Raw genomic sequence first — 23,842 nt, 5'->3', positions numbered from 1 at the left:
GCTAATCCCACAGATTGGTTGAAGTAATGTGATTTGGATGAACTAGAATATCTCAGATTGTGTGGCAGACACGCACTAAGTCCTTCCACGTGCATTAATGTGAAGGTGTTTTGGCATAAAGAAGCTTAAATCAAGTCTACGTGGGCTGATCTTTGCTCTCTCCTCCTCTCTTCCAGCGAGTCTCTCCAAGAATATGTCCGGACTCCTCCTCTTATGATAATGTGACAGTAGCATCTCCTCTTGGAGACAAGCTCCGCTCATTCTGATTATGTGATCTGTTTCCCCCACGCAGGCGTTCTGTCTCTGCATTCTCCCTCCTCGAAAGACTCCATGCGCACTCCACACTCGCCAGGCGCACGCGTGTCATACTTTGTTCACTAGTTGACTTTTGAAGTTTTTACTTCTCACAATAATTGTCCGACATGACCACGATGGCAACCCCAGCTACCCCGGCTTTGCTCCCCGCCGCTCCCCTCGGACACCACCCGGCACCGAGCTCCGTCTCTCCGGCTACTAACTCTCCGCCACCTGCGGCCACCTCCGCCGCCTCCTCCCCGGCTCCTCCGGTGGCGCACCCCGCGCTGCTCCACCAGTTCCGGGCGGACCTCTTAATGCACAACGGGACCCCGTTAAAGAGCGGCGGAGCTGCGGTGACCGGCGGCGCTAAACCCGTGTACGCCACCGCGTCCCCGGTGGAGAGCACGCCGCAGAACAACGAGTGCAAGCTGGTGGAGGTGAAGGGTGCCAAGCTGGCCTCGTTCACGGTGAAGGACAGGGAACTCATCTGCCTGCCGCAAGCCTTCGACGTCTTCCTCAAGCACTTAGTTGGCGGGCTGCACACCGTTTACACCAAGCTGAAACGGCTGGACATCACCCCCGTGGTGTGCAACGTGGAGCAGGTCCGCGTGCTGCGGGGGCTCGGGGCCATCCAGCCCGGAGTGAACCGCTGCAAACTCATCTCCAGGCAGGACTTTGAGACGCTCTACAACGACTGTACCAACGCAAGGTGAGGCGGCGTGGGGCAGTTAGAGAGGGTAGGGTAAAAGTGGGGGCCCTAGAGGCATAGATTTAGGTATACCAGGTGAGTTTGCAAGTAAAAGACCTTAATTTAAAAAAAAAAAATCCTATCATTTTAGGCCACTTGTTTTCACATTATGACAACTTGGTTTAAGACCAGAAACTAGTTTATCTATTTAAAAAGCAACCAAATTAAAGATAAACCAACTATTAAAAAAAAAAAAAAACTTAAATGTAGATGTTTGAAAACACCTTTGTCCATGTAACCCCTGGAATCTCCCACTAACTATAATTCAAATGCATAGTAAACACTCTGAAGTCCTGTTGAAGATTTAGTAATCCTAATAGTAATAATAATAATAAAACACCCTTAAAAGTTTGTGACATTATCTCCGCCTGCGATCTGTGGCTCTCTGATGTGCACACACATGCACTCTTTCTCCATGACACACTTACACTTGCACACATTGAATCTGACACTGTCATTCTGAGAAATTGATTCTTCACAGAAATTAATTAATTTTCATTTGGCCCCAAGCGGCAGTTTAAATCAGGACATGCTCACTCACTCACTCACTGATCCCTTTGCTTTTTCTCTCCTCCCTGCCTCCCTCTCCCTCCTTAATAACTTGCTGTCTTATCATATCAACACTCTTTAGCCCAGAGCATCAGAACAGAGGAGATGATTAAATGAATTCTCGGTATTTATGATGCGATTATGTAAATGAGCTGTTTTGCAGAACTCTGATGGTGACCAACTACATGGGTCATCAATCCAGTGTGGCACAGCGATGTTTAGATAAAGGGGCTAAATTGGCTGGGATTTGTGGTTTCCTGGTGCCTCAGTCTGCTGTTGTGCGGACCACATGCTCATAACAGCATGAGTTGCATCCAGAGGAGTTGTGGATTAGCCTTAGTTTGGGGAATTTATATTGTTTGATCCTTAATCCTCACTCCTCCGAGCATGAATGATCCAATTTACACTTGCCATTAACTGCAGATAGAGGATGCATCAAGATGTGCACAGATAAATCCCCTAAAAAAAGATTTGAACTACTTTTTCTGTTTTGTTTTTTAACTTAAATTACTGTAGTCCTTTGTAACTATTTATCCCGATGTTCTTTAGTCAATTCTTTTAAAGATATTTTCTGAGCCAACCCAGAAATACACAACAACTGTGCAAACTGTTTAAAGAATCATCTTCAAGCTCCATGTGTGTGGATTAACACCTGTGCCTAAGCTTTTGCAGCCCTCCAACCAAGACAAAATCCAGATGCATCTCCTGGCTGCTTTGGGATTTCTTCCATGCCTGCTGTTAATGGGAATGTTGTTATACAACCCCTGAAAATATACAGCCTCTGCCATCTCTAATTACCCACACAACACTTAAACAGCCTTTAGTTAATGAGATCTGAAAACATCACTCATCTGAAAACTTCAAACAACTTGCCTGAGTCTTTGTCTGAGGGCGTCAAATAGCCATTACTATCAGCCGCCAACATTGGAAGTTTCAGAGTTAACCGTAAAGTGGAGGAAACTGCATTTGCTAGCAGGTACTCGAGATGGTTTTAAAGCAAGGAAAGCCAGTTTACCAAACCATAAAAGTTTTAAGTGCATCTCCAAGAATATGATGATGTGGCTTTCTTGTAGCTTAAAGGCTCACTGAAGTTTCTGTTACTGATTAAGACAGTCATCACTTATTACATTCCTGCTCTGTACCAGCCAGGCTGGAGGAGAAATAACAGATCCGGCAGTTTAACATTACTAACAGAAATTCTATTTCATTATTCATTTGTTTCGTATATATTTGTTGTGTTTGCAGCAGACTTTTCCAAAATGATCTGCATCCATCTTCGCTTCCGTCCCTTCTTTCTTCCTGGCGTCATCAAACCATAAAGAAGGGCCCACTTCACCTTCATTCATGCTTTGGTTATAATTCATGCATAGGTGACACCCACACAGAGTCGCACGGTCACGCCTGTGCGTTTGCAGGTTTAGCTGCAAAATGACATTAGTTCCACAGAGGGAACATGGCGTGTAGGAGGCAACCTGATCCGCCGTCCCTTTCTTTCTCCTCACAAAGAAATTGTTTCATTCTCTGTTAGTAACACACATCCAATGCCTCACCCAGGTCAAACTGACTGATTGCATTACAAACATACTGTATGTACACTTTACAATGTTGGGAGTAAACACGTTGCTATTGAAAAACACACAAATACCATAATTAGAAATCTTTTTTGCCAATATTTACCCTTTTCACTTCTAGCCGAAGAGGACCAACAGGTAAGTTTGACTTTTTGTGAAAAAAGGAACAAATGTTTTTCTAGGTTTCCACTTTAACAGTAATAAAAGTTTTTTTTAAATTTAAAACAACTCTTGAAAGGTCATGTCACTATCTATATTAGTTAAAAACTTTGCTCTGATTTTAGTTGTTAAAAAGACAAAAACCGAAGTGTGCCACATTAACAGAAGTGGAGACCAACATAAAGAAAAAACAATGTTTGAGGGTCAATTCAGCCTTGTGAGTTGGCATCCTTTGTTGTGTGAGAGTGTGTTGTTTGTGTGCATGGGAAGGTGGGCTCCTCAAAAGCTGAGCCCCGCTGCCAAACCATAACTCACTGTCAAAATCCTTACTGTTCAGAGAGGAGGAGGCTGGGTGTCCGACTGCCTCCAATGTTCGCGTCAGGGCGGGGCGGCTGGCTCAACTCTGACCTCTGAACTCTTTTGATGTTTTATAGAGACGACCAGATAGAGAGGGCCTCCTCCTCCTCCTCCTCCTCTGTGGCAGGTTATAATGGAAAGTCCGTGCACACATACTTTTACAGACTCTCAGCTTCGTCTTGACCCTGGAATGTGTGAGAGGAATGCAGGACAGTATCAAGTTTGGAGATCAGGTTTTTCTTTTTTCCACGATCCTTTTGTGTGCGCTGTCCTGCTTACTTCTCTCATGACATCATCACAGAGGTTTTCCTAATAGAAGTGGCACACAAAGCTTCAGAACTCGGAGGGAAATCACGACATCAATCTTTCCCTGCCTCCTCTAACCGGCATCATAAGTCTTCCTGCTTACTGTGATGACGTTATGATTTATCAGACCGGACCGTGACGGCGAATACAAAACTCATGTGATAAACACGGATGGAAGGGACGGGAGAGCAGGAGCTGTAAACCGCTGCTAATGTATTCCAAACAAAATCTTGTTTAAGCAAGTCCATGTTTTTTTTTCCTCGTCTCTTATTCACAGCTGCTGCCTATCAGCACTTCAGTCCCTCCAAGCCAGTAGCTGCTTCACTGTTTTGACTGTAACACTTCCTCTTCTTTCATTACTTCTCTCTTTGCCTCTGTGTGTGTGTGAGGAGGAGAGAGAGATCTGTCATCTTTGTTGTGTTTTGTTTCTGTTGCACCTGTGCTAAGCTCCAGCTGCCATGTTTGGCGTTTCATGTTTCAGGTAACATACACTCGCTAAGCTTAGATGGCAGAACTAAATGTACGGAGTTCCTTTCTTAAAAAAAAAAAAAAAAAAAAAAAATCAAACAATTTGTGTGTGTGTAGATTTGTGTGTGGCCAAAGTGTTGGCATGAGGGAGGACGTCTGGGTGAGATTTTAATTAAAGTTTGAGACAAAGAGGTCATAAGCCATACACCCCCTCTTCTACACACCTTGTACACACACACACACACACAATGAAGTGTTTTCTCTCTTTCCCCCCTCCTCTCCCTCATTCCATCCCCTCAGCTTGATGACTTTTCCATGAAAGGCTTTTTCATTAATCCTACCTCAGGGAACCGGTGCTCTCCAACATCACACACACACAAACACACTTGCATGCACACTTGTATATCTCCCTCCACGGGTCACTTTGATGTATCAACGCAACTGCAGACTAAACACAAAATTAGGCCCCGTTTTTATGCCCCCTAAAATGCAACATATACAAAGGCGGGCACAAACACACATGCACAGACACACACGCAGCGGCCATTAATTAGTGAGTGCAAATAAACAGTTGCAAGGGAAAGGGAAGCGGCTGCAGTAAAAAGAAAAAACTCCGTCTTTGGTCTCTGTGTGTTTTATTTTCCCTGCTGATGTTCACTTTTGTACAAGTTTGAGGTGTTTCAGTGTTGGTAGCTGCTTTTCCTTCAAACTCTGGACCTAAAAATACTTTTTCCTGCTTTTGTCAAGCTCAGTGTGCTGCAGAGGCCAACAAATATCATGTTGCAATTCAAATGCATCCAATACAGCCATACACGCAACGGCGTCAGCGTTCACACGTCTGTCTTTCCCTGTTGTGAATGCTTGTGTGACACTACCTGAGTGTGTTTTTCCCCCTGGTCCACGTGCGTGTGTGTGTGCGCATCTCCGCTGTCTTTGTGGGTGCATGTGTGTGCGCTCACGATATCTGATGTCAGCTGTCACATCCCAGTCGGTCTGGGCCCATAATAAGAGACAATAATAACAACTCATTAAAACCGAGGGCAGGAACTGTGGAGCTCATCGGCTCATCAAATTAACCTTTGAACACTTCATACAGACGCGCACACACACAAACGCAGACCCGACCCCACACACTATCACACACACAGACAGCAGTGTGCACATACTCACACACTACCTACACAAGCTACCTTTTTTCTCACACTTAGTGACTACACAATCTTTCTCTCTTGTCTTTTGGTGTCTCTTCATCACCCCCCCTTTCAGCCAGTGGGTGTGTCAACAGGGGATTGGTCCTTTCTGGTGGGTAATTGATGAATTATATGCAATATGCAAATGAGGCACCATTAATCTCCTGACTGACAGCTTCGTTTATGGGGCCTTAATGACGGCTGGATTAGATTCTAATTAAAATCTGCTCAAAGACACCCCACGCTAGGAAGCTGCTGCTTCTAGTCCATCTCCCTGATTTTTTTTATTACACCTTTCTGTCTTTTCTTCTACATGTGTTCATCTCTGGCTCATATTTTACACCTGCTATCATTTCCTTTTTCTGCTCTTATTGTCCTTGCAGTTTCATTTACCGCTTTTTTTCTTGCTGTCTTTTGAACATCTCGCAAACTCATGTTATGTCAAGCGGCTTGCGAGGGGAGACGAGGTGCGCTGGCTGTCATTAGGCCCGATGTGGCCCGTGTCATTTCCACTGTCAGGACATTCACACCGTTTAGTCAGAGTGGAAGTGATGTCTGACAGCTTTTGTCGTACCTCCTCGAGGATTGATTGAGCGTGCCGGGCGTAGTCAAGCCGCGCACACACCAGAACCAATGTGAATCTGCTTTAAGCCGTTACTGTGGACACCTGTGACGTGGCAGTCAAGGAGAAGTGATTGAGGAAATGAAGAGGATTGAAAGAAAAAGGAAGGAGAGCATTTAATAAGCAAACAAAACGAATGAGTAAGCTGAACGGTAATGAGGTGCTTTATTGATGCCATAGGGAAACTCCTTTTTTGCTAGCTCCTATCCACAGGGAGGACACATTTGCTGCTCAACCAACTTCCTGGAACCAGTCAGGCTTCTCTGTTTTGCTCATTGACACTTCAGCAGAAACATACGTTTGCAGACCATAGGACACTTCTTCTAATCAGGCCACCCATCTTAGTCTCAGCATGGAAAACGCCCTAATAGATCATGTTTTCCTGTGTTTTCTACCTGCAGTTCAAGGCCTGGACGACCGCCCAAGAGGCTGCAGAGTGCCACAGAGGGCGGGACTCACCACATGCTACCCCACAGTGGTCTGTTGCATGCTGGGATCATGCCTCCTGCAGGTGACCACCCACACCCAGTTGTATTCCTTCAGCATATGCAAGCATCGCAGAAACAATGCAACATAAGTGAAGCATGATTTGCATGAAATGTAAACATTTTTTTTATGGGGGTCGCAAACTTCTATCCTTTAAAGATATGTTCATGCTGCTTAACTTTTACTCCTTATTGTTTGTAATTGATTGGCTTAATTTGAGTTAATGCAGTAATATATGCTTTCAAACTTAGTTTTTTAAAGCTTGAAGTTGATAGGAAATCATCTAAAAGTTGAAGTCAGATTTTCAGCAGATATTACTGGTCACATTTTTAGCTTTGATTAACAATTTGTCATTCTGGACTTGAGCCAAACAAGGGTTTATAGTAAATGAATTGCATATCAGGCAGAGGAAGGAATCTAAAAGGAATGTACATTTTGCTAACAAGATGAATGATGGTTAAAACACATTTTAAAAGTGTAAACATGGATGGAAAAATTAAACATAACAAAAAAAGACCCAAATTATGTTCATTTAAAAAAAAAGGTTAAACTCTGGAATTGTAATTAAAATGTTAGTTAGTAAAATTATTTATCATATACATTTTTTTTACCAATTTAACTTTGCACATAGGTCTTTGGACACAAAACCTTATTTTTAAATCATATTCCATTTTTAGCAAAGATAAAAATGGGTTATTTTTGAAACTTTAGCATATTTTCATACAAAATAAATTCAGTGTTAGCTAATTATCAGTTTGTCACGTTCCTCTGCATCAAAAGCACAGAGAGGTAGGACTGTGGGAGGATACCCACATGTTGATTGATGATTCATAGGAACAATTGCAAACTTTCTTCAAAGAAATATTGGAATAGGTAGTGAAAACTGAAACACGATTAAGAGTTTAATTAGAGCGTGATTCTTTCTGTGTTTCTGAAATAAGAATCAATCAGTTTTAACTATGCTGTTTCTGAAAGTGGTGTGAGTCAACCGTCTGGGAAAGGTCATATGGCTGCTTGTTTTGCTGCAAACAACTCTGTGTTGGAGCGTCTGTTGCAGCCTGTGTGTGTGTGTGTGTGTGTGTGTGAAAGGGAGAAAAGTAATTGTTGGCACCTAACCGCTCTCAAAGTTGCCCTTGGCTTTGTGCTCCTCGCTGCAACCTGATCTTTTCATTCCCCACCTCAAAAGAAGCCATTTTCTGTTAGCCTCCGCTTCCTCTCACTGTTCAAAGGTGCTGGAGAGCTTGTGAGTGGATTTGTGCATGTGTGTGTTGTGTCTGTGCGAGCGTTCAAGAGCATCTTTCTCAGTGGGAAAAGAGTCTTTTTCCACCAAAGGAGAGGGCACGGCGGCAATGTCAGCGTCACTGATTAGAACTGGCCACATGAGAGGGGGGAGCAGGAGACGGAGAGTGAGAGGACATTTGAGCGTAAAAGGCAGGAAAGATCTTTGATGTGATCCTCCTTAGTCGCTTTTTCTCGCCTCCGTGCACCCGCACACATACGCACTTGCAACACAGTGGCTTATGTCCCGCTGTGATGCTGACATTTGAAAAGGTAAAGTTAGGAGAAGGGATAAGGGGCGGGAGGGGGATAGGGCAGGAAAAAGAAGGAGATGAGAAGATGAGAAGAAAAGGAACAATTTGTTGTGGCTGCTGACGTCCTGGGCAGACAAACTATTCACCTCAGACACCCATTGTCTGAGGGGGGAAAAAGCTCTCAGCAGTCGCGTTTGTTTCAGATGTTTAGATGTATCCAAGATCAGGAAATTAAGACTTAGGGCTTGTTTGTGTTTCCTCACTAGTGTTTGCACAGTTGTGTGGCTTGTCCCAACTTTAATAATTCACTGTGTTTGTCTGTATTAATGCAAGATATATTTAATTTTCTATTTTAAAGGCCGCCCCAGAGGTCATATTATCTTCTGAGGTTCAGGTCACAAATTAAAATGGGCTTTGGCCTCTTTGGCGCGTTTTGTCACTATCCATTACAGTTTATTTTAAAGTGTACAACCTCTATTAAGAGATGTTTTCGCTCTTTGTCTCTTTCGTTTATCCTGCTAAAAAGCCTGAGTGGCTAAAAGGTGGCGGTGCTGCTGCTGCTGGGTGTCGTCCCGGGTGCCGTGCTGTGGGATGTGATATCCCTGTGTGGGTGAGATGAATGTCTGGGCTTGTTCCTATCACTGCTGACTGGCTGGCGGACTAAATGGCCAGTGCAGCGGTGCAGTCAGGATGAATGGCTGGCTTCTGTCTTCACATGACAACCTGCAGCCTACCCACGGCTCTAATCCTCCACCAGAGGTCATTGATCTGGCTCTTATTGATTCTTTTTCCCCCGACTTTCTCTTTTTTTGTCCGACCCTCTCTCAGATCTCTCTGCCCTGGCCAAAAAGATCAAGCTAGAAGCAATAGCCAGTTACCACAGCAACCAGCAACATGGCGCTACAAACGGTGAGAATGGTGACCACAACCCTGGACTGGGTGAGTGTCATCTTTTTTTTTTTTAAATCTATTTGCACTTCGAGGCGTGTGAGGAGTATCTTTTTTATTTAAAGGTGTTTTCCGTACAAAAGTTGAAGCGCGCTGAGCAGCTGCTGAGGCTGATTAAACTGCGATTCGACATCAGCTCTCCTTGTTTTCTTTTAAAAGACAGAAAATGAAAGCAATACAGAGCAGTGCTGAGTCACTCCTGCAGTTCAGTAATAAACATCTGGGTTAAGTAAACTAAATCATCAAAACACATGGAGCTGGGTCTTTTCCCACAAGTCTTTTTCCTCCGTTATGGTGAAAAACTGTGAGCTGGAACCCACTCTCCAACTTGAATTTGTTTCATATTTAAAAGATTAAAACAACAGAAAACAAAGTACAGACATAAACTTCCCCTCCAGGAGAACATATCTGTTCATTAAGGTGGCATCTGTTCAGCTTATTTTCCAGTTTTAACTGGACAGATGCAGCCATTTCTCTGTAATGTGAGATGAGGACTCGTTTCTAGTGAGGCTTGGCTGTAAGAGTCAGTTAACTCATATCAAATTAAAAACAAATGAAATCAATCTAACAATACCATTAATCCCTTTTCTTTCAGATCAATTCTTGTTTTTTTTCCCCTTTCAGTTGGTTTTTAACAGAAATAATTATGATTTTATTAGTAAAAAGTTCATCCTTTGTTCAGTTTAAATCAATAGTTGAGTGAAAATTGTGTTTCATAAGCAACTAAAATTAATTTAGAATGTAAATGTACTCAACTGTAAACCTAAATAAAATAGATTCAGTATTTCGTCAGGCCTGGTTTCCAACATGCAGTGAGGACATAGTTAGCTAAATATGTTTTCTTGCATTTTTACTCAGCATCTATAAATTTGTTTCTGGTTTGTCAGAGTATCCCTGACCATTCTGCTTGACTTAATCCCCAAGAAGCCAATAAAGCGTCCCTAAATGTTGAGAAAACGTTACCATGATTTCTCTGGTTTGGGAAGAGTTTTGTCCAAATTACTGCTGCAACTACTGCATTTGGAACCAATGAGCCACAGGGGTCCACGTGAGGAGATTATAGATCAACTTTTTTTTTAAATTTCCTGAAAGCTTAAGGCTGCCTTTATTAATCCTCTGAGTCATACCATTGGATACCTTGTGATTTTTAAATTATTAAAACAACTATTCATTTGTACATGTGGAAAAGACCCTGTACAGGCATGAGTAATATAAAGAAAGAAAATCCAAACAAACAAGATGACAAAACTACAGACTGCTCGCTGAGACTGAAGAATTGAACAGATTGTTTTATCCAGAGTAACGCATCTATGATGCATGCTTTAACTTTTGTTTAGGCCTGGCTGCAGATAGCTGTGTTCTCACCCGTATCACAGACTTCCACTGTTTTATCTGTAGTGGGGCTTCCACATCAGATTTTGTCACGCACAGCTGCCGCTCTGTTTTCTTAGTGTGTTTTCTTAAATCGTTTCTGTTAGGTAGCGGATGTGGAGTGCTTTTTTATTTTATTTTACTACTGTGGCTGCTGGTTTGTTTTTATGTTACATTCCTTCATCTACTTCTGAGGTTTGCTTCTTCTGATCTGTGTTTGGAGATCAAACTCCGTGACTCTAAGCATATGCAGGTTAATGTTTTCAATTGTTGGGTGGTTTTGTGAAACATTTAATGTCACATTAGTGTCAGAAGAAAGGTAAAGTAGCTTTGCCATCATGTTCAGATCTGCCTAAATCCTCAAAGTAAGTTCAGAAATGTTTATTCATCCTCCTTTTTTTTCCCACTGAAGGCCAAGTTTGATATATTTGATTGCCGACCTTATGGAATAAATGTAAATCATTTTTTGCCGTTTTTTTGTGTGCAAAGTTTGGTAAGCAGTAAGTTCCTATTTACAGTTCAGTCCCTGGAAGGCCCAAAAGCTAAAAGTGAAATCATCTCAGCTGCGGCTATACGTTTTCATCATCTCTTATTAAAAACTGTTGCCTTTACTGCATTAATCCCCAGCTTTGGAATGAGGGTGCAGCAGCAGAGCAGCAGGGTAAGCACACCGGGATGATGGAGAGATGAATAAGATGAGAAGCTGAAGCCAAATCAATAGTCTTCTCTCTAATTCACTATCCTGAATGCAAACGACAAACGCCGGGCAATCGATGGCTTGGAGGGGCACGCACACGCACGCGTGCACTCGCACAAACACAAACGGGGACAAGCAAACAGATCGGGCGCGCCGCCCCTGCTGTTATCGACAGGTTAAAGCGACATCAGTGGGTTTAGACAGATGACAGGGCTTCTGGAGGTCTGCGTGGAATACGCTTAACACTGTAGCTCTGAGAACGAAAGGAGAAACCGCCCTTGTGTCTGAAAAATGACACAGAGATACAAAAAACAGTCTTTACTTTGAAGTGTTTTCTTTTTTCATCTCTGTCAGTAAACAGCAGCAGCATTAGGCATTGTTTACCACTGTATACATTCGGTTACAACTGTCAGCATCTGTGCGCAGTTTGGTGGCTTGGTTACCACCAGCCATTATAAACCTGTAAAGCTTAATCACTGTTAATGACAGAGTCAAGTGGGTACACACACTGCCAGCACAGGCATACAGTAGATACAGACCTAAGCATGTGTGTGTGTTTTTTTGTTGTTGTCTTTTTTTTTTTTTTCACGCTGCCACCCACAGCCTTATGGGAAGTATAGGCCCCAACCAGAGCTTTAACCACTACAAAGGCAATCTCAAATTACACACACATGCACACACAGACACTCACAAATGCTGAGTGTGACACCTTATGGGCTGTGGAAGAGTGGGGAGCAGCCATTTCTGCATTTAACAAGATCTTCTGGGAAATTTACAGTAACTGTTTGTTTACAGTAATGGTTTGTTTGGATAAACATAAGAGAGGCACTTTGACTTTTGATGTTTTTTAATGAAACATAAGAGAAAAAGATGGGAGGGCAGCGAAAGTGAAGAGATGGGGAAGGGGGAGGGGGAGAGAGAGCAAAAATGTAATTATGGAGGCAGGTGAGGCTGGACAGAGGGGCAAAAAGTGGAGCGCCGCTTTCCAACCAAGGCTTAATATTTGGCTGTTAGTTGATTGTCGGAGCATCTGGTTATTCAACTCTATTCAGACGGATCTTTTGTTTCGACTGGTTTCTGCTCTGGGCAAGTGACAGACTAATCTGCCAAAACGCACAAAGCCCTGCACATATGTCCGGCGAGGCCGCCTCATAAAGTCAACACCTCCCCTTTTTTTTCCAGAGTTTTCCTTTTCTTTTCCTTTCTTCCATGCGCTCTTTATTTCCCTCATTTATTTGTTCTTTTTCATCGCTCTTTTACTTCCTCTCGTTCTATTATTTGTGACAGTCGTGCAGAATGGAGTCCGATATTTTTTGCCTTTGTGTTTATAATTACCCAGCGTGCATCGGTGGCCCGGCACCAGGACTGCCATCAGCTTCTTTTGTTCCACTTCCTCCCTGTGTTTCTTTTGTTTTTGCATTTTCTTTTATTAAATGATAAATATTTATGTCACTCTATCCCTCCCCCTAACAGGATTGTTTGTAACATGAATAGAGTCACTGCAACATCCCACTACCGCACTTTGAGAGGACTAGATTTTCTTTGCAGATAGTGAGGGGCTTTTCCTAAAGACAGGACAACAGTTTGCCCGGCATTGTGCAAGTTTAGTTTCAAGTGAAGAAATCGAACCGTATAACCCATAAACATTAAAAGAAAAAAATCTTGGTTTTATTTTAAAAACAGTTTAACAAGTGGTTTTCAGTTTGAACCCTTTTAGGCACAGTTCTCTAAACTTGTCCTGTTCTGTCCAACACTTCTTTCTTCCCACTTCTGCACAGTTTAAAATCAAAGTGAGCTTCATTTTTAATGACAAAAAGTGTCATTTTTATTGACCCACCCAGATGAAAATTGCGTTTTTCATGTTTTTAACATGTCCTTGTGGCATTTTTCTGATAGGAGGACATACACTAAGCATTTCTATTACAAAGTAGCATTTTTGATTATTTCTCTAAACAAATCTTTGGGAATCAGGAGCAGATGAAACAATTTAGCTTGAAAAGTAGTGTATCTGTGAGCGGGCCACAAGCTTCCAGCTCTGCTCCATTCTGATGCATCCACTTGGAGACGATAGATTTGTGTACATTTTTGTTTTCCTCAGGATGGGGGGTTAGGGTGAGGTTCCTCCATGCCAACGGTCTCGCCCACAACTTGGAGGCAATTTCTAACGAACTCCTGCTGCTCTGCGTGGGGTAGCATTTTTAAAATGGCTCAAGAGATGATTGTTGTGGGTCATTAAGCTTTGATGGATCAGAACAGTGAGCTTTGGATGCATATACCAAATGAAAAGTACACTTATTTTTCTGAGCTCTTCCTGTTCTCTTCTTCTCCAGTTCTGGATCAGTTGCCCTTCATGATGATGTCACACCCCCTGATCCCGGCCAGCCTGGCGCCGGCCTCGGTTTCCATGGCGATGGGCCAGATGAACCGACTAAGCACGTTGGCCAGCATGGCGAACGTGGCCCAGCTGAGCGCCAGCTCCCGCTGCAGGGCTCCCACCTCTGTCATTAAGGTGATCTCCTAAGTCCAGTAGCCTCGCCAGCCAGAACTCTTGGAAGTCTCAGGAACACTCACCTTTGTTCCAGAAAAAACTTTTTAAACCATCAACATCCAGGGCATAAATCATAATTTCCAAAATGATGATAACTACTTTTTTCTCTTTTTATATAAAGGAATTAGGATTCAGTTATGGCTAAAATCCAGCAAATGTTTGCCTGCGGGTATCACAAACTGTTTTTTCAGCTTCTTTCACATCAATTTGATATATTTTTACACTTTTATGGGATATAAGCAGCATGACAAAAATCTGCCACCCTGTTTTTTTAATTAAAAAACACTTATTCCTTTTCTAACATTTTATAATAATTAATAAAATTTCCCAGAAATATTAATATAAAGAGGTAAAAAGAAGGGTAAAAAATAACTACGTTACAAGAATAATAAAGGTTCAAGCACTACTCTTATAGTAAATTTTAATCAATATGTTTTTACAATGGATCGCTCTTTTTAGGACTAGATTTTCCCAATTCATGTGTCTTTTAAAGTCTTTTATTTGGCTTTCAGACAGAGATCTTTTTGTCCATTATGATATATGAGTACCGTATTTTCCGGACTATAAGTCGCCCTTTTTTTCATAGTTTTGCAAGGGGTGTGACTTATACTCCGCAGCGACTTATATTAGAAATAAATTGAAATAAATACATTGTTAATACTCCTGTTATGTTCATTTGTGAGGAACAGAGATGATGTTCCTGGCTAAATTTGATGTATGAGGTATGTTAAGTGTTAAGAGTATGTTAAGTGACATAGAGAATCAGCAAACCTTTTTTACAGTAAGATCTTGAAGGCTAACAACATAATATTCTATTTTCCAATGATTTCATAGATTCAGAAATGCAATAAAAATGACTACATTCTACAAATACAGGCTGAAAACAGAGTATTAGTTGGCCAATGATGCTTCATGAAAGGAATAAATAAATAAGTATGAGAAAGAATTACTGTGAAATTATGAGATAAACAGTCTGCTATGATTGTGTCATCTGAGTTTGTGCAAGTTATTAGTTCTTGGTCTCAGATTTTGTCAAATAAATTTCCCGTCAAAATGCGACTTATAGTCCAGTGCGACTTATCTGTGTTTTTTTCTACTTTATAATGCATTTTTGAGCTGATGCGACTTATAATCTGGAGCGACTTATAGTCCGGAAAATACGGTAGTTATTTTACATTTTTCAATATTACATAACCAATAGGACACTTTTATGACTGCTAAAAGTCCTGAGTCCACACCAAAGCAGCTTGAGGTGGAGTGATATCTTTACTTTAATCAATCGTGATGATTGGCAAAAGGTCTTGCAATTATTCATAACATTTTCACTGTAAATTATGGTAAAAATCTAAAGTTACTCCTAAAATGTACAAAATAGCAAATTTCTGCTGTTGGGATAATAATAATAATAATAATAATAATAATAATAATAATAATAAAAATGATAATAATGACCTGTATTACATTAGAGTTGAATCTGTTGACATTAATTTTAAAACGTATTGAAAGACAAAAATTCAAAGGGTTGAATTACATAGAAAAGCAGTCCTTCACTTTTTGAGCTCAGGTGAAATGGCTTCTGGGAAATTTAGCACCATATTTTGCATCATCCAAGTGTAATTGAGAGTTGTGGATTAAATATAAATGAAAATGCATTAAACTTTATATTTATTGAAACATATTAAAGATTTAAATTAGTATATTTATAAAATTATTAAAAAATTAATCTATTAAAAATAGATTTATGTGAATAAAATAAACCTTTAATGCCTTCCTTGACACCACTTACATTTTTTTTAGTGCTGTCCCTATTTGTTTTTCATCTGTAAGTACACTAACTTGTGTGCCCTTTAACCTACTTTGTGGATAATTAGGAACGAGTGCAGGGCAGCCCCTCGCCTGCTCCTTCCCTAGAGGAAGCTCAGATGTCATCAAATCACAGCAGCAGTTCAAATTCACCGTCACAGACAGAACGGACTGCAGAATCCACACGTGTGTACTGACTCATGTGTACTTTTACCTTATTTTACCTGAAAATGTTGAATTAAAAAAAAAGTTCTCTTTAGATTCCCTTCATGACGTCCTGTCGTCAAGTCACAGCATGTTGGGACACTCTCCTGGGCTGATGCAGGCACCAAAGGAGGCTGATGTGACTTCAGTGGAATACAACAAGGAGAACAAGAGGAGCCACTCTGACAGGGGTAAGACAAATGCATCACTGCTGCCTGGCTTTTGCTGCAGCACTGCTCTGACTCAAGAAAGCTTACAGATCAAAAAATTTCATTTTCTGCCGTTTTGATGACTTGTCTACATTACTTACATTTATTGAATTAGAATATTAACCTCAATTTAGAGGTCAGCTTTTTGCTGTTTTCTCAGAACGTCTTCCTACAGTCATTAATCACTTTGTAATAATAATGAGTAATGATTGCTTCTCAGAAAAAATCAATCTCCTTTGGACAAAAGCTGTCAATATGGAACAACAAGCGTTCACTTTCCATCCATTTGAGTCATCCCTTTGGCTTAAAAAACAACAAGTTAATGAAGTCTGGTGGCAGGTCAAAAAAGTTTACCTCGCCTCGCCTTTTGACCCCGCCCCTCCTCTTTGCCCGGGCCCCTCCCTCTGGTTTCAGACAGAGAGCAAAGACAAATAATTCCACAAAACAGGACTTCACTAGACAAGAAAGCAGTGTTACTGAGTGAGCCATTTGCCGGGCCGCGGCCTAACGAGCCAGGCGGCCTCCCGCGCTCTCAGCTGGACCTAATCTGCATAACGACCACCTCTCTGTCGTTAGGGCCCACGTTGCCACGGCGCTGCAACGTCAGTAGTTTGGTTCTCTCTGTCAGGGAGGTTTGCATTAGCTTAATGAGGACTGCTGAAGGACAAACAGTCAGCAGAAACACGGCGAGAGAAAGAGGAAGGGAGCCGGGAGAGATGTTTGCATGTTAGTTTTCGTGCGCTCGCCTGTTTTCTAATAGGAAATCCCATTATTCAGTAATTGAATAGAAAAATCACAAAAGGCCTCTGAGGTAAAGTTGAACATCAGTAGGCGTACGGACAAAAGTGATGGTCCCAACAGCGGCTTCCACGTCGCACTTATGCGATTGATTCCCCATTGATTTCCCTGCATGCAAATGAAAGACATGTACATTTGCTGAATTGAAGGCTTTTGTATTTGACCTAGAACATCACAGGCTAGGTTTATCGTGGATTGAACAGTTTCAAAGAGCTGTCATTCTGTCAATCCATTGTAGGATAATCATTTTGTGTGTGTGTGTGTGTGTGTGTGTGCGTGTGTGTGTGTGTGTGTGTGTGCATATGTGGGAGAGAGTGACCGTTTTAGCTGTGTATGCTATTTCAGTGGTCTTTGAACAATGTTTCCATGCAGCAAAGATCAGAGGCCATCCCTGACATCTCACTCCCATTAACCAAACATCAGCAGAATTTTATTCTCTCTGTCTTTCTCCTTCTCTCCCCCGTCGCCTTTTCCTTCGCTTCCGCTGACTGGCAGTCTTCACGTGGTGAAGTTCATTAGCCTTGGGGATGGGTGGGAGAGGGATAAGAGTGAAGGGGGGTGGGGGGGTGGGTGGATGAAGTTGGGAGAAAAGAGAAAAATAGACAGTGACCTTGCTTAGGAAGATGGGTAAATGATCAAACAAGCTGGCAACCATGTGGGTATGTGTGTGACAGTGTGTGTGTGAGACAGAGTGAAGTAAAGTAGGCGTAAAACAGTAACTCAATAAAGGATCAGTCACATCCAAAGAGCTTTGGGAGCCCACGCTGCTGACTGTGCACTTCAGCGGCTTCAAGTGTGTGTGTGTGTGTGTGTGTGTGAGCCACAGGAGTGTAGTTGGATGCCCTCCGCTGAGCTCACCAGCACCTGCTAATTACCTTTCTCTACAGAGCAATGCTTTTAGCAAGAAAGAGGGAGAAAAGGGGAGAAGAGGGGGAGGTATTGCTTCTCATCTGTGAAACACCTTGAACGTGACAGTTGCCAAGACGTGGGGCCGTGGCAGAGCAGGGGAGGTGGGCAGATTTGGAGCCGAAGATGCTGTGGTCAGCTAAGTAGAGAAAACAGCGTCATTTGTCACAGACGGAGAGAAAAGCAGCAAATATCGCACCGCACGTTTCACGCTCGTCTCTGCTTCCGATAACCGTCGGCCTCCCAGGACGTCTCCGTCCTCAGCGGCTCAGATGACAGCCGCTATGCAGAGTGGAGAACAGACTGATGCAGTGGAGGAAAAAAAAAAGTAAAACAGAAAATAGCTAATCTTCATCTCTGTCGCCAATAAGGGAACATGGAGTTCTCAGGTTTACAAACAGATGGTCATCCATAATGCAGGTTCTTAGCTGCTTTTGTGGGAGATGTCAAGCTGTGACGCATAATCAATAGGCACACTGCCATCTAATAAAGGGTAACCACATTTAAAAAAAACAAACTAAAACTTATCTTTGCACATAGCAGTTACGGCACGGCACACACCTGTTCTGCTTGGCTGAATATGTTGACATGGAGTTTGTAAATGGATCACAAAGTTAAAAATTAGCATAACACTTTAGTCATGATTCATGTTTGCATGCGCTGCGATTATTAATACACCTGATGGCCTGCTAAAAGTGTCTTAATAGCCAAATTTTGTGTGATTTTTATTTTTTTAATTTAAGAAGAAAGGAGATTTATGTCGGAAAGTTGGGATTGTTGTAAAGAAAAGAAAGAACTCCAATCTTACACAGAAAATCACCTGGAAGTAATAAGATGAACAAGTGTTTTTTACTTAACAAGAAATCTTGTAATATATAATAAAAACAAAGAGTTCCACACAAGCATTCAGAAAGGGAAAAATAAGCTAAAAAAGGTAACGTTTGGATATAATCACTTGAAATGTTTTATAGCCTAATAATAAGTACTTTTTTGCTGGTTCTAAGCAAAAGGTTTGTATTTTTTTGTTTGTTTTTATGTACCTAATTGTAGTTCAATTTAATTACAGCAACACAAAACAAGTGTAATAAGCGTAAAAGACTAATTTTAGATCAAAATGTGAATAAAACAAAAATATGATCTTCGTACTAGTTGGCCCATTTTATTTAATTCTCATAAGATCGTAAACTAGCACTTATTCCTAAAACATAAATCCAAAGTTTTGTCCAAATTGATGACGACTTGTCAGCATTTCCTAAACTTTAGAAATAACATTCTTAAAATTAAACCAAAGATTTCTGTGAAATTTGAGTGTTTTTGAGTCTCAAAACAAGTTTTTCTATTGTCAAGAGTCAAAGGATTTTGACTCATTCTAAAAATAATTTCCTTATGCCTAGATCCTAGCTCTCAATGAGACAAAACTTTCTCATCTGTGATGCTTTTGAGAAAAGCTTGGAAAGATGTAGAGCAAAGATAAATTAAAAACCTAAAACCAGGTAAAATATATAGAATGTGTGAAAAGAAATTTAAATTTTAAATTTGCAAAAAGAAGAAGTAATGAATCTTGAACTATTGCTTAAAAATTAATGTTGTAAAGATTTTTCTTTTTGAAATTCAAAGTTTTAGTTATTTTTTTAAATTTTGAACCTCCTTTGTGTGAAAACTTGATCTTTTTAAATTAAATGAACATTTATAATGTTTTTACTCTGAGGAGTGTGCAAGTAGTTTAGGCTGAACTACACTCCTGACGCATTCTGTCAGGAGTGTAGTTCAGCCTCACTGTTTGACTTCAAACTGTCTCTCTGCCCTCCAGATAACAGCTACTTGGTTGCACAGTCTACCAGGGAGAGCTGTGATAGACAAGTTGACCAAAAGCTCCCATCAGGCAAGGAGAGCTGCGAGAGGGTATCTTACCCTGCAGGACAGAAGCTCCCAGCAGGTCTTCACCACACTCCCTTCATCTTCCCGGAAGGCTTGTCCTCCATAGAGACCCTGCTCACAAACATCCAGGTGAGGCTCTGCTGGGGCTTTATTGTTATCATATTTTTAAGATGAATAGGAAAAGAGATGAGCCGCCCTCTGGGATTTCCTGAAATGGTAAATAGCAGACATTTGGAGTAATTGGGTTGGGCATGTGTTGACCTGTTTCTCAGATTTTACTCGTCTTTGTTGTAACGCAGTCACAATAAAATCCTTCTCCACTCAGATTTTCACAGGGAGGGGGGAAAACAACCTCATGTGACCTCAATGTGTTAGCAGTTTCCTGTTTTTTTTTTTTAAACCTGTTGTTAAAGGATCAGCGTTGACTTTCATCAAGGCATTAAAAAGTCAAACTATAAACTGAAATATTGCCCAAAGAAGTAACGGATATTTCCACAGTGGGAGTATTTACCGTACTTAATTCCCATTACCATAAGCCGATGCTTTAGTTTGTCCATTTATCTGGAAAACACAGTGCCTTTGTTGAGGTGCACACGTCTCTTTGATGAAGCACCTCTTGGCTCCTGTCCAGCATGTAACCTGTTGGTGTGCGCCTGTGTGACTCCAAGCAGGGCCTGCTGAGGGTCGCCATAGAGAATGCCCGGGCGCAGGAGAAGCAGGACCAGCTGGAGAGGACGGAGCTGAAGATGGAGCTTGTCCGAGAGAGGGAGCTCAGGGAAACCCTGGAAAGACAGTTGAGCATGGAGCAGAAAAATAGAGGTGCATCAAAGTTTCAACAAGATAAGAAAAAAAACTGTTTTTCATGTGGACGCCACACGATGACGAGAAACTTTGTGCTGTCTGTTGAATTTATCCACACTGGCGCAGCACGTGTTTTAACACCTGAACTCTGACAATTCTGCTGTGCTGCTAAACAAGGTTGGTTTAATCCACTTCTGAGCTGACAGGGTGTCCATTAAGTTGGAAATCAGATAAGGAAGTGAGGACACCCACTGTATATTAGCCCTCAAAGCAGCTGCAGAGGTGAATTAGGCTTAAGTTGGCAGTGAGCGTCAAACTAAATCAAGTTTGCCAAGTTTACAAAAGGTAGCGTCAGAACAAATTCCAGTCAAGGACATTTTTCCTGATGTTACATCAGGTGGAGAAGAGCTTCTTTTATGTCACATAGTTTTTGCAGTTTAAAATTCCTTGTTTATTCCCAACCTATCAAATTCCAGCTGTGACTGTTCCAAACTAAAATAGAAGAAAGGATTTAAAATGAATAAACAAATAAAGCCACTTTAAAAAAAAAAAACTCTCTAAAAGGTTTTTTTAATCGCTTTTTTTAAAATAGCGTTAGATATTAAAGTCCCAGTCCAATCATCTATTAATCTATTGTAAAAGTGTTCCCCATGGTCTTTACATCATGATAATACCGTTTTTCTAGCAAAAACAGCATAATAATAGCATCAAAAAACCTGTGTCATTTTTTAGGACATAGTTTCTGTAGAACAAGAGTTGTTCATCAGAAATTTGCCTCTAATATGGGGGCAGGACTGCAGGCGCTGAGTGAGCCTGTCCTCAATTCCCATCCTCCATCTGTTTGCACTCTCTCCCGCAAGCTTTCAGCCCCTCACAACCCCAACCTAACATTAGTGGTGCAACAAAAATAGCGAGCAATATTGGAGTTATCCAGCCGTACAGTTTTGAGCCAGATACCAACTTAGACGAGGAAAATAAAGACATGCATTTATTTAGTCATCTGCCAGTGGATGCATCAGAATGGAGTGGAGCAGGGAGCTGGTGGCCTGCTTACTGTAGCACCTATCACAGCTTCAAGCTTTTACAAATGACCTTTGTTCGTCTGCAATTTGAATGAAGAAATACTCAGAAATGCAATTTTAATCTTATTTAATCTTCATTTTCTTTATAAATGTTCTCCATCATGTAAAAATGCCACAAGAATACATTACAAATACCAAAAACACGATTTTCAGTGGAGTGGGTGTTTGAGAAGTGTCATAAGGAACACCATCAAAAGGAAAACCACACAGAAAATAACTTTTTTATTGCTTTTTTTAAAAATCTTTTTTCTTTCTTTTTTTAGTTCTGATTCAAAAGCGTCTCAAAAAAGAAAAAAGAAGCAAGAGGCGACTTCAAGAAGCCCTTGAGGAAGAGGTCAAGCTGCGCGATCAGGCCGAGCACAGCCTGCTGCATACTGCCAACACTCACTTAGGTACAGAAACTGAATCCTTTTTTTTTTATTCCACATATTATATTTCTCATTTGACTCCAAACCTCAGCTAACGTTACAGCAATTATTTTAATCCTCATCTTGAATGTCAACAAACTTTCAAAGCAACTTTATCTTGATTGCTTATCATCCTCTAATTAAGGGTCTTTATTAATTAATGACCAAACTGCAGGCCATCAATCATCCGCAGTCCTTCCTCACACAGAAGCTGTGACCCAGGACGTGGACGGGAGCAGCCACGACGACAGCAGGCTGGACAGCAAGGCGACAGTACAAGGTAGAGCTGTCCAGGTGACAAACTCTGCTGCAATCCGTGTGCGGCTGTGAGGACAGCCTCACATTTAGATTAACAAGGATATTCTATATTTACTCATGGAAGAACAGAGCCCCTGAAGCTCAGAAGACTATTGCGCTTGTGAAACACTACACAGAGTTTGCAAGAATTATTGTAGGCAGTGATGAATTGGTTCTTCCGTTATGAAAAAAAATTCAATTTTACGGCAAGAATAGCAGTAAACCTGCTGCCTGAGATTTATTATGCTCCTGTTGACTGAGCTAGGACAACAGATTTCATTATTTCACCTACTCACTGCTTTTGATGCCTAACTGACCAGTCTGCTGGAAGGGTTTTGAAAGATTTCACATGGAGCTCGCTCCTGAGAAATTGAACAAAATGCAATGAAGCATGAGGCAGTTCACTGGGGCGACTGTTTTAATGGAGACAGGCATTTTAATATGTTTATTTTTGCCTGCATTATTGTCTTCATAGGGGCAGTTTAATGGGAAAATCCCACTTGCCACATCTTTGACAGACAGAAAAACGGCCGCGATCTCTGGCTCGGCCTTATCAAAAGAGTGCGTGGTCCCGGCCCACCTCTGCTCCGGACTCTGCCAGGAGCACCAAAGCAGACAGTGTGCTTGTTCAAAAGCAATTTTTAATTGAACGTCAGTGAAGCAAGAAGAGAACTGGCCACTAATTAATGGCTGTCTTAATTGTCCTCATGACGAGTTTGTTTGGACATCATTTGCATAATTAACACCCAGTAATAAATCATTTAAGAGGGAATTGTCTGTCAGACAGCAAACCAGGATGTTGTTCCTTTGTGCCAGGAAGTTTTTTCCTCCAAATATGGGCATCAGGGCAGAAAAATCACTTTGAACTTTATAATGCTTCTTTGTGAATATTGCTGCTTTTTTTACCTTCTCCACAGTTTATATAAAAGGATTGCGTTATCTCTTTCTTTTTTAATCAACATTTGAGTGTTTTGAGTAACATTGTTATTTTTTTGCATGGGGGATTTCAGAGGGAAGAGTGTTCCTTCAGACCACCGGACTGTTCTGAGAAGAAGCTAAAGCAGTGGAAAGATGAATGATTAATGGAAAGACCGGAGCAGAGCGCGATGAAGACTCTTCAATTATGACCAATATAGCTGACAGACACGCTCAGACCCACCGTGGCACGTGGGAAACAATTCTCCAGCTTCCTCCTCATTTCAAGGGTGACACCTGAACTTTAATCATTGTTCTCTTCTTTAATTTATTGCATTTACCTTCAAATCCCAACTGGAATAGAACTTTATTCTGATGTTGTGTTTGGCTGTGTTTTCTTTTAATCACGGTTTATAGTTACTAGATGATAAAGATCATAGTTGTTTGTTGTCAGTGCAGTTTTTTTTTTGGACACAGGTGATGAAAATAACTTGTAACAGAGATGTGTACATATATATAGTGATCACTTTTATTATTATTATTATTATTATGGTAAAAAAAAGAAAATCCTAACTGCATGTTGTACATTCAGGTAATGACCTCTATTGTGTATGTTATGCAGTAGTGCAGTTTGACAATACAAACAATACAGATCATTTTTCATAAACTGTGTTGCTCATTGTTTCTTTATTT

At 41.2% G+C, this 23,842-nt stretch overlaps 1 protein-coding gene across 8 annotated transcripts; it reads left to right on the top strand.

Moving 5' to 3' along the window:
• The first annotated feature begins 156 nt into the window (after window positions 1-156).
• On the top strand, window positions 157-23,817 carry LOC101166329 (dachshund homolog 1). Of its 8 annotated transcripts, none has more exons than XM_023963420.1 (11): window positions 157-1,006; window positions 6,669-6,778; window positions 9,114-9,194; window positions 13,632-13,810; window positions 15,721-15,838; window positions 15,913-16,047; window positions 19,580-19,776; window positions 20,316-20,466; window positions 21,794-21,922; window positions 22,113-22,231; window positions 23,245-23,817. In XM_023963420.1, exons 1-11 carry the CDS (start codon window positions 423-425, stop codon window positions 23,311-23,313), a joined length of 1,872 nt encoding a protein of 623 aa, XP_023819188.1. In that variant the 5' UTR covers window positions 157-422; the 3' UTR covers window positions 23,314-23,817. The 8 variants fall into 8 exon arrangements, with proteins under 8 accessions (XP_023819188.1, XP_023819190.1, XP_023819186.1 ...); XM_023963422.1 differs by having other exon boundaries at window positions 159-1,006; window positions 9,114-9,224; window positions 22,149-22,231; XM_023963418.1 differs by having other exon boundaries at window positions 160-1,006; window positions 9,114-9,224.
• The last annotated feature ends 25 nt before the right edge of the window (window positions 23,818-23,842 follow it).

The sequence above is a fragment of the Oryzias latipes genome, chromosome 15 (genome assembly GCF_002234675.1).
Source record: "Oryzias latipes chromosome 15, ASM223467v1".
Classification (NCBI taxonomy): domain Eukaryota; kingdom Metazoa; phylum Chordata; class Actinopteri; order Beloniformes; family Adrianichthyidae; genus Oryzias; species Oryzias latipes.
Note: the sequence above shows the minus strand (reverse complement) of the source record. Positions and strands in the feature narration are given on the sequence as shown.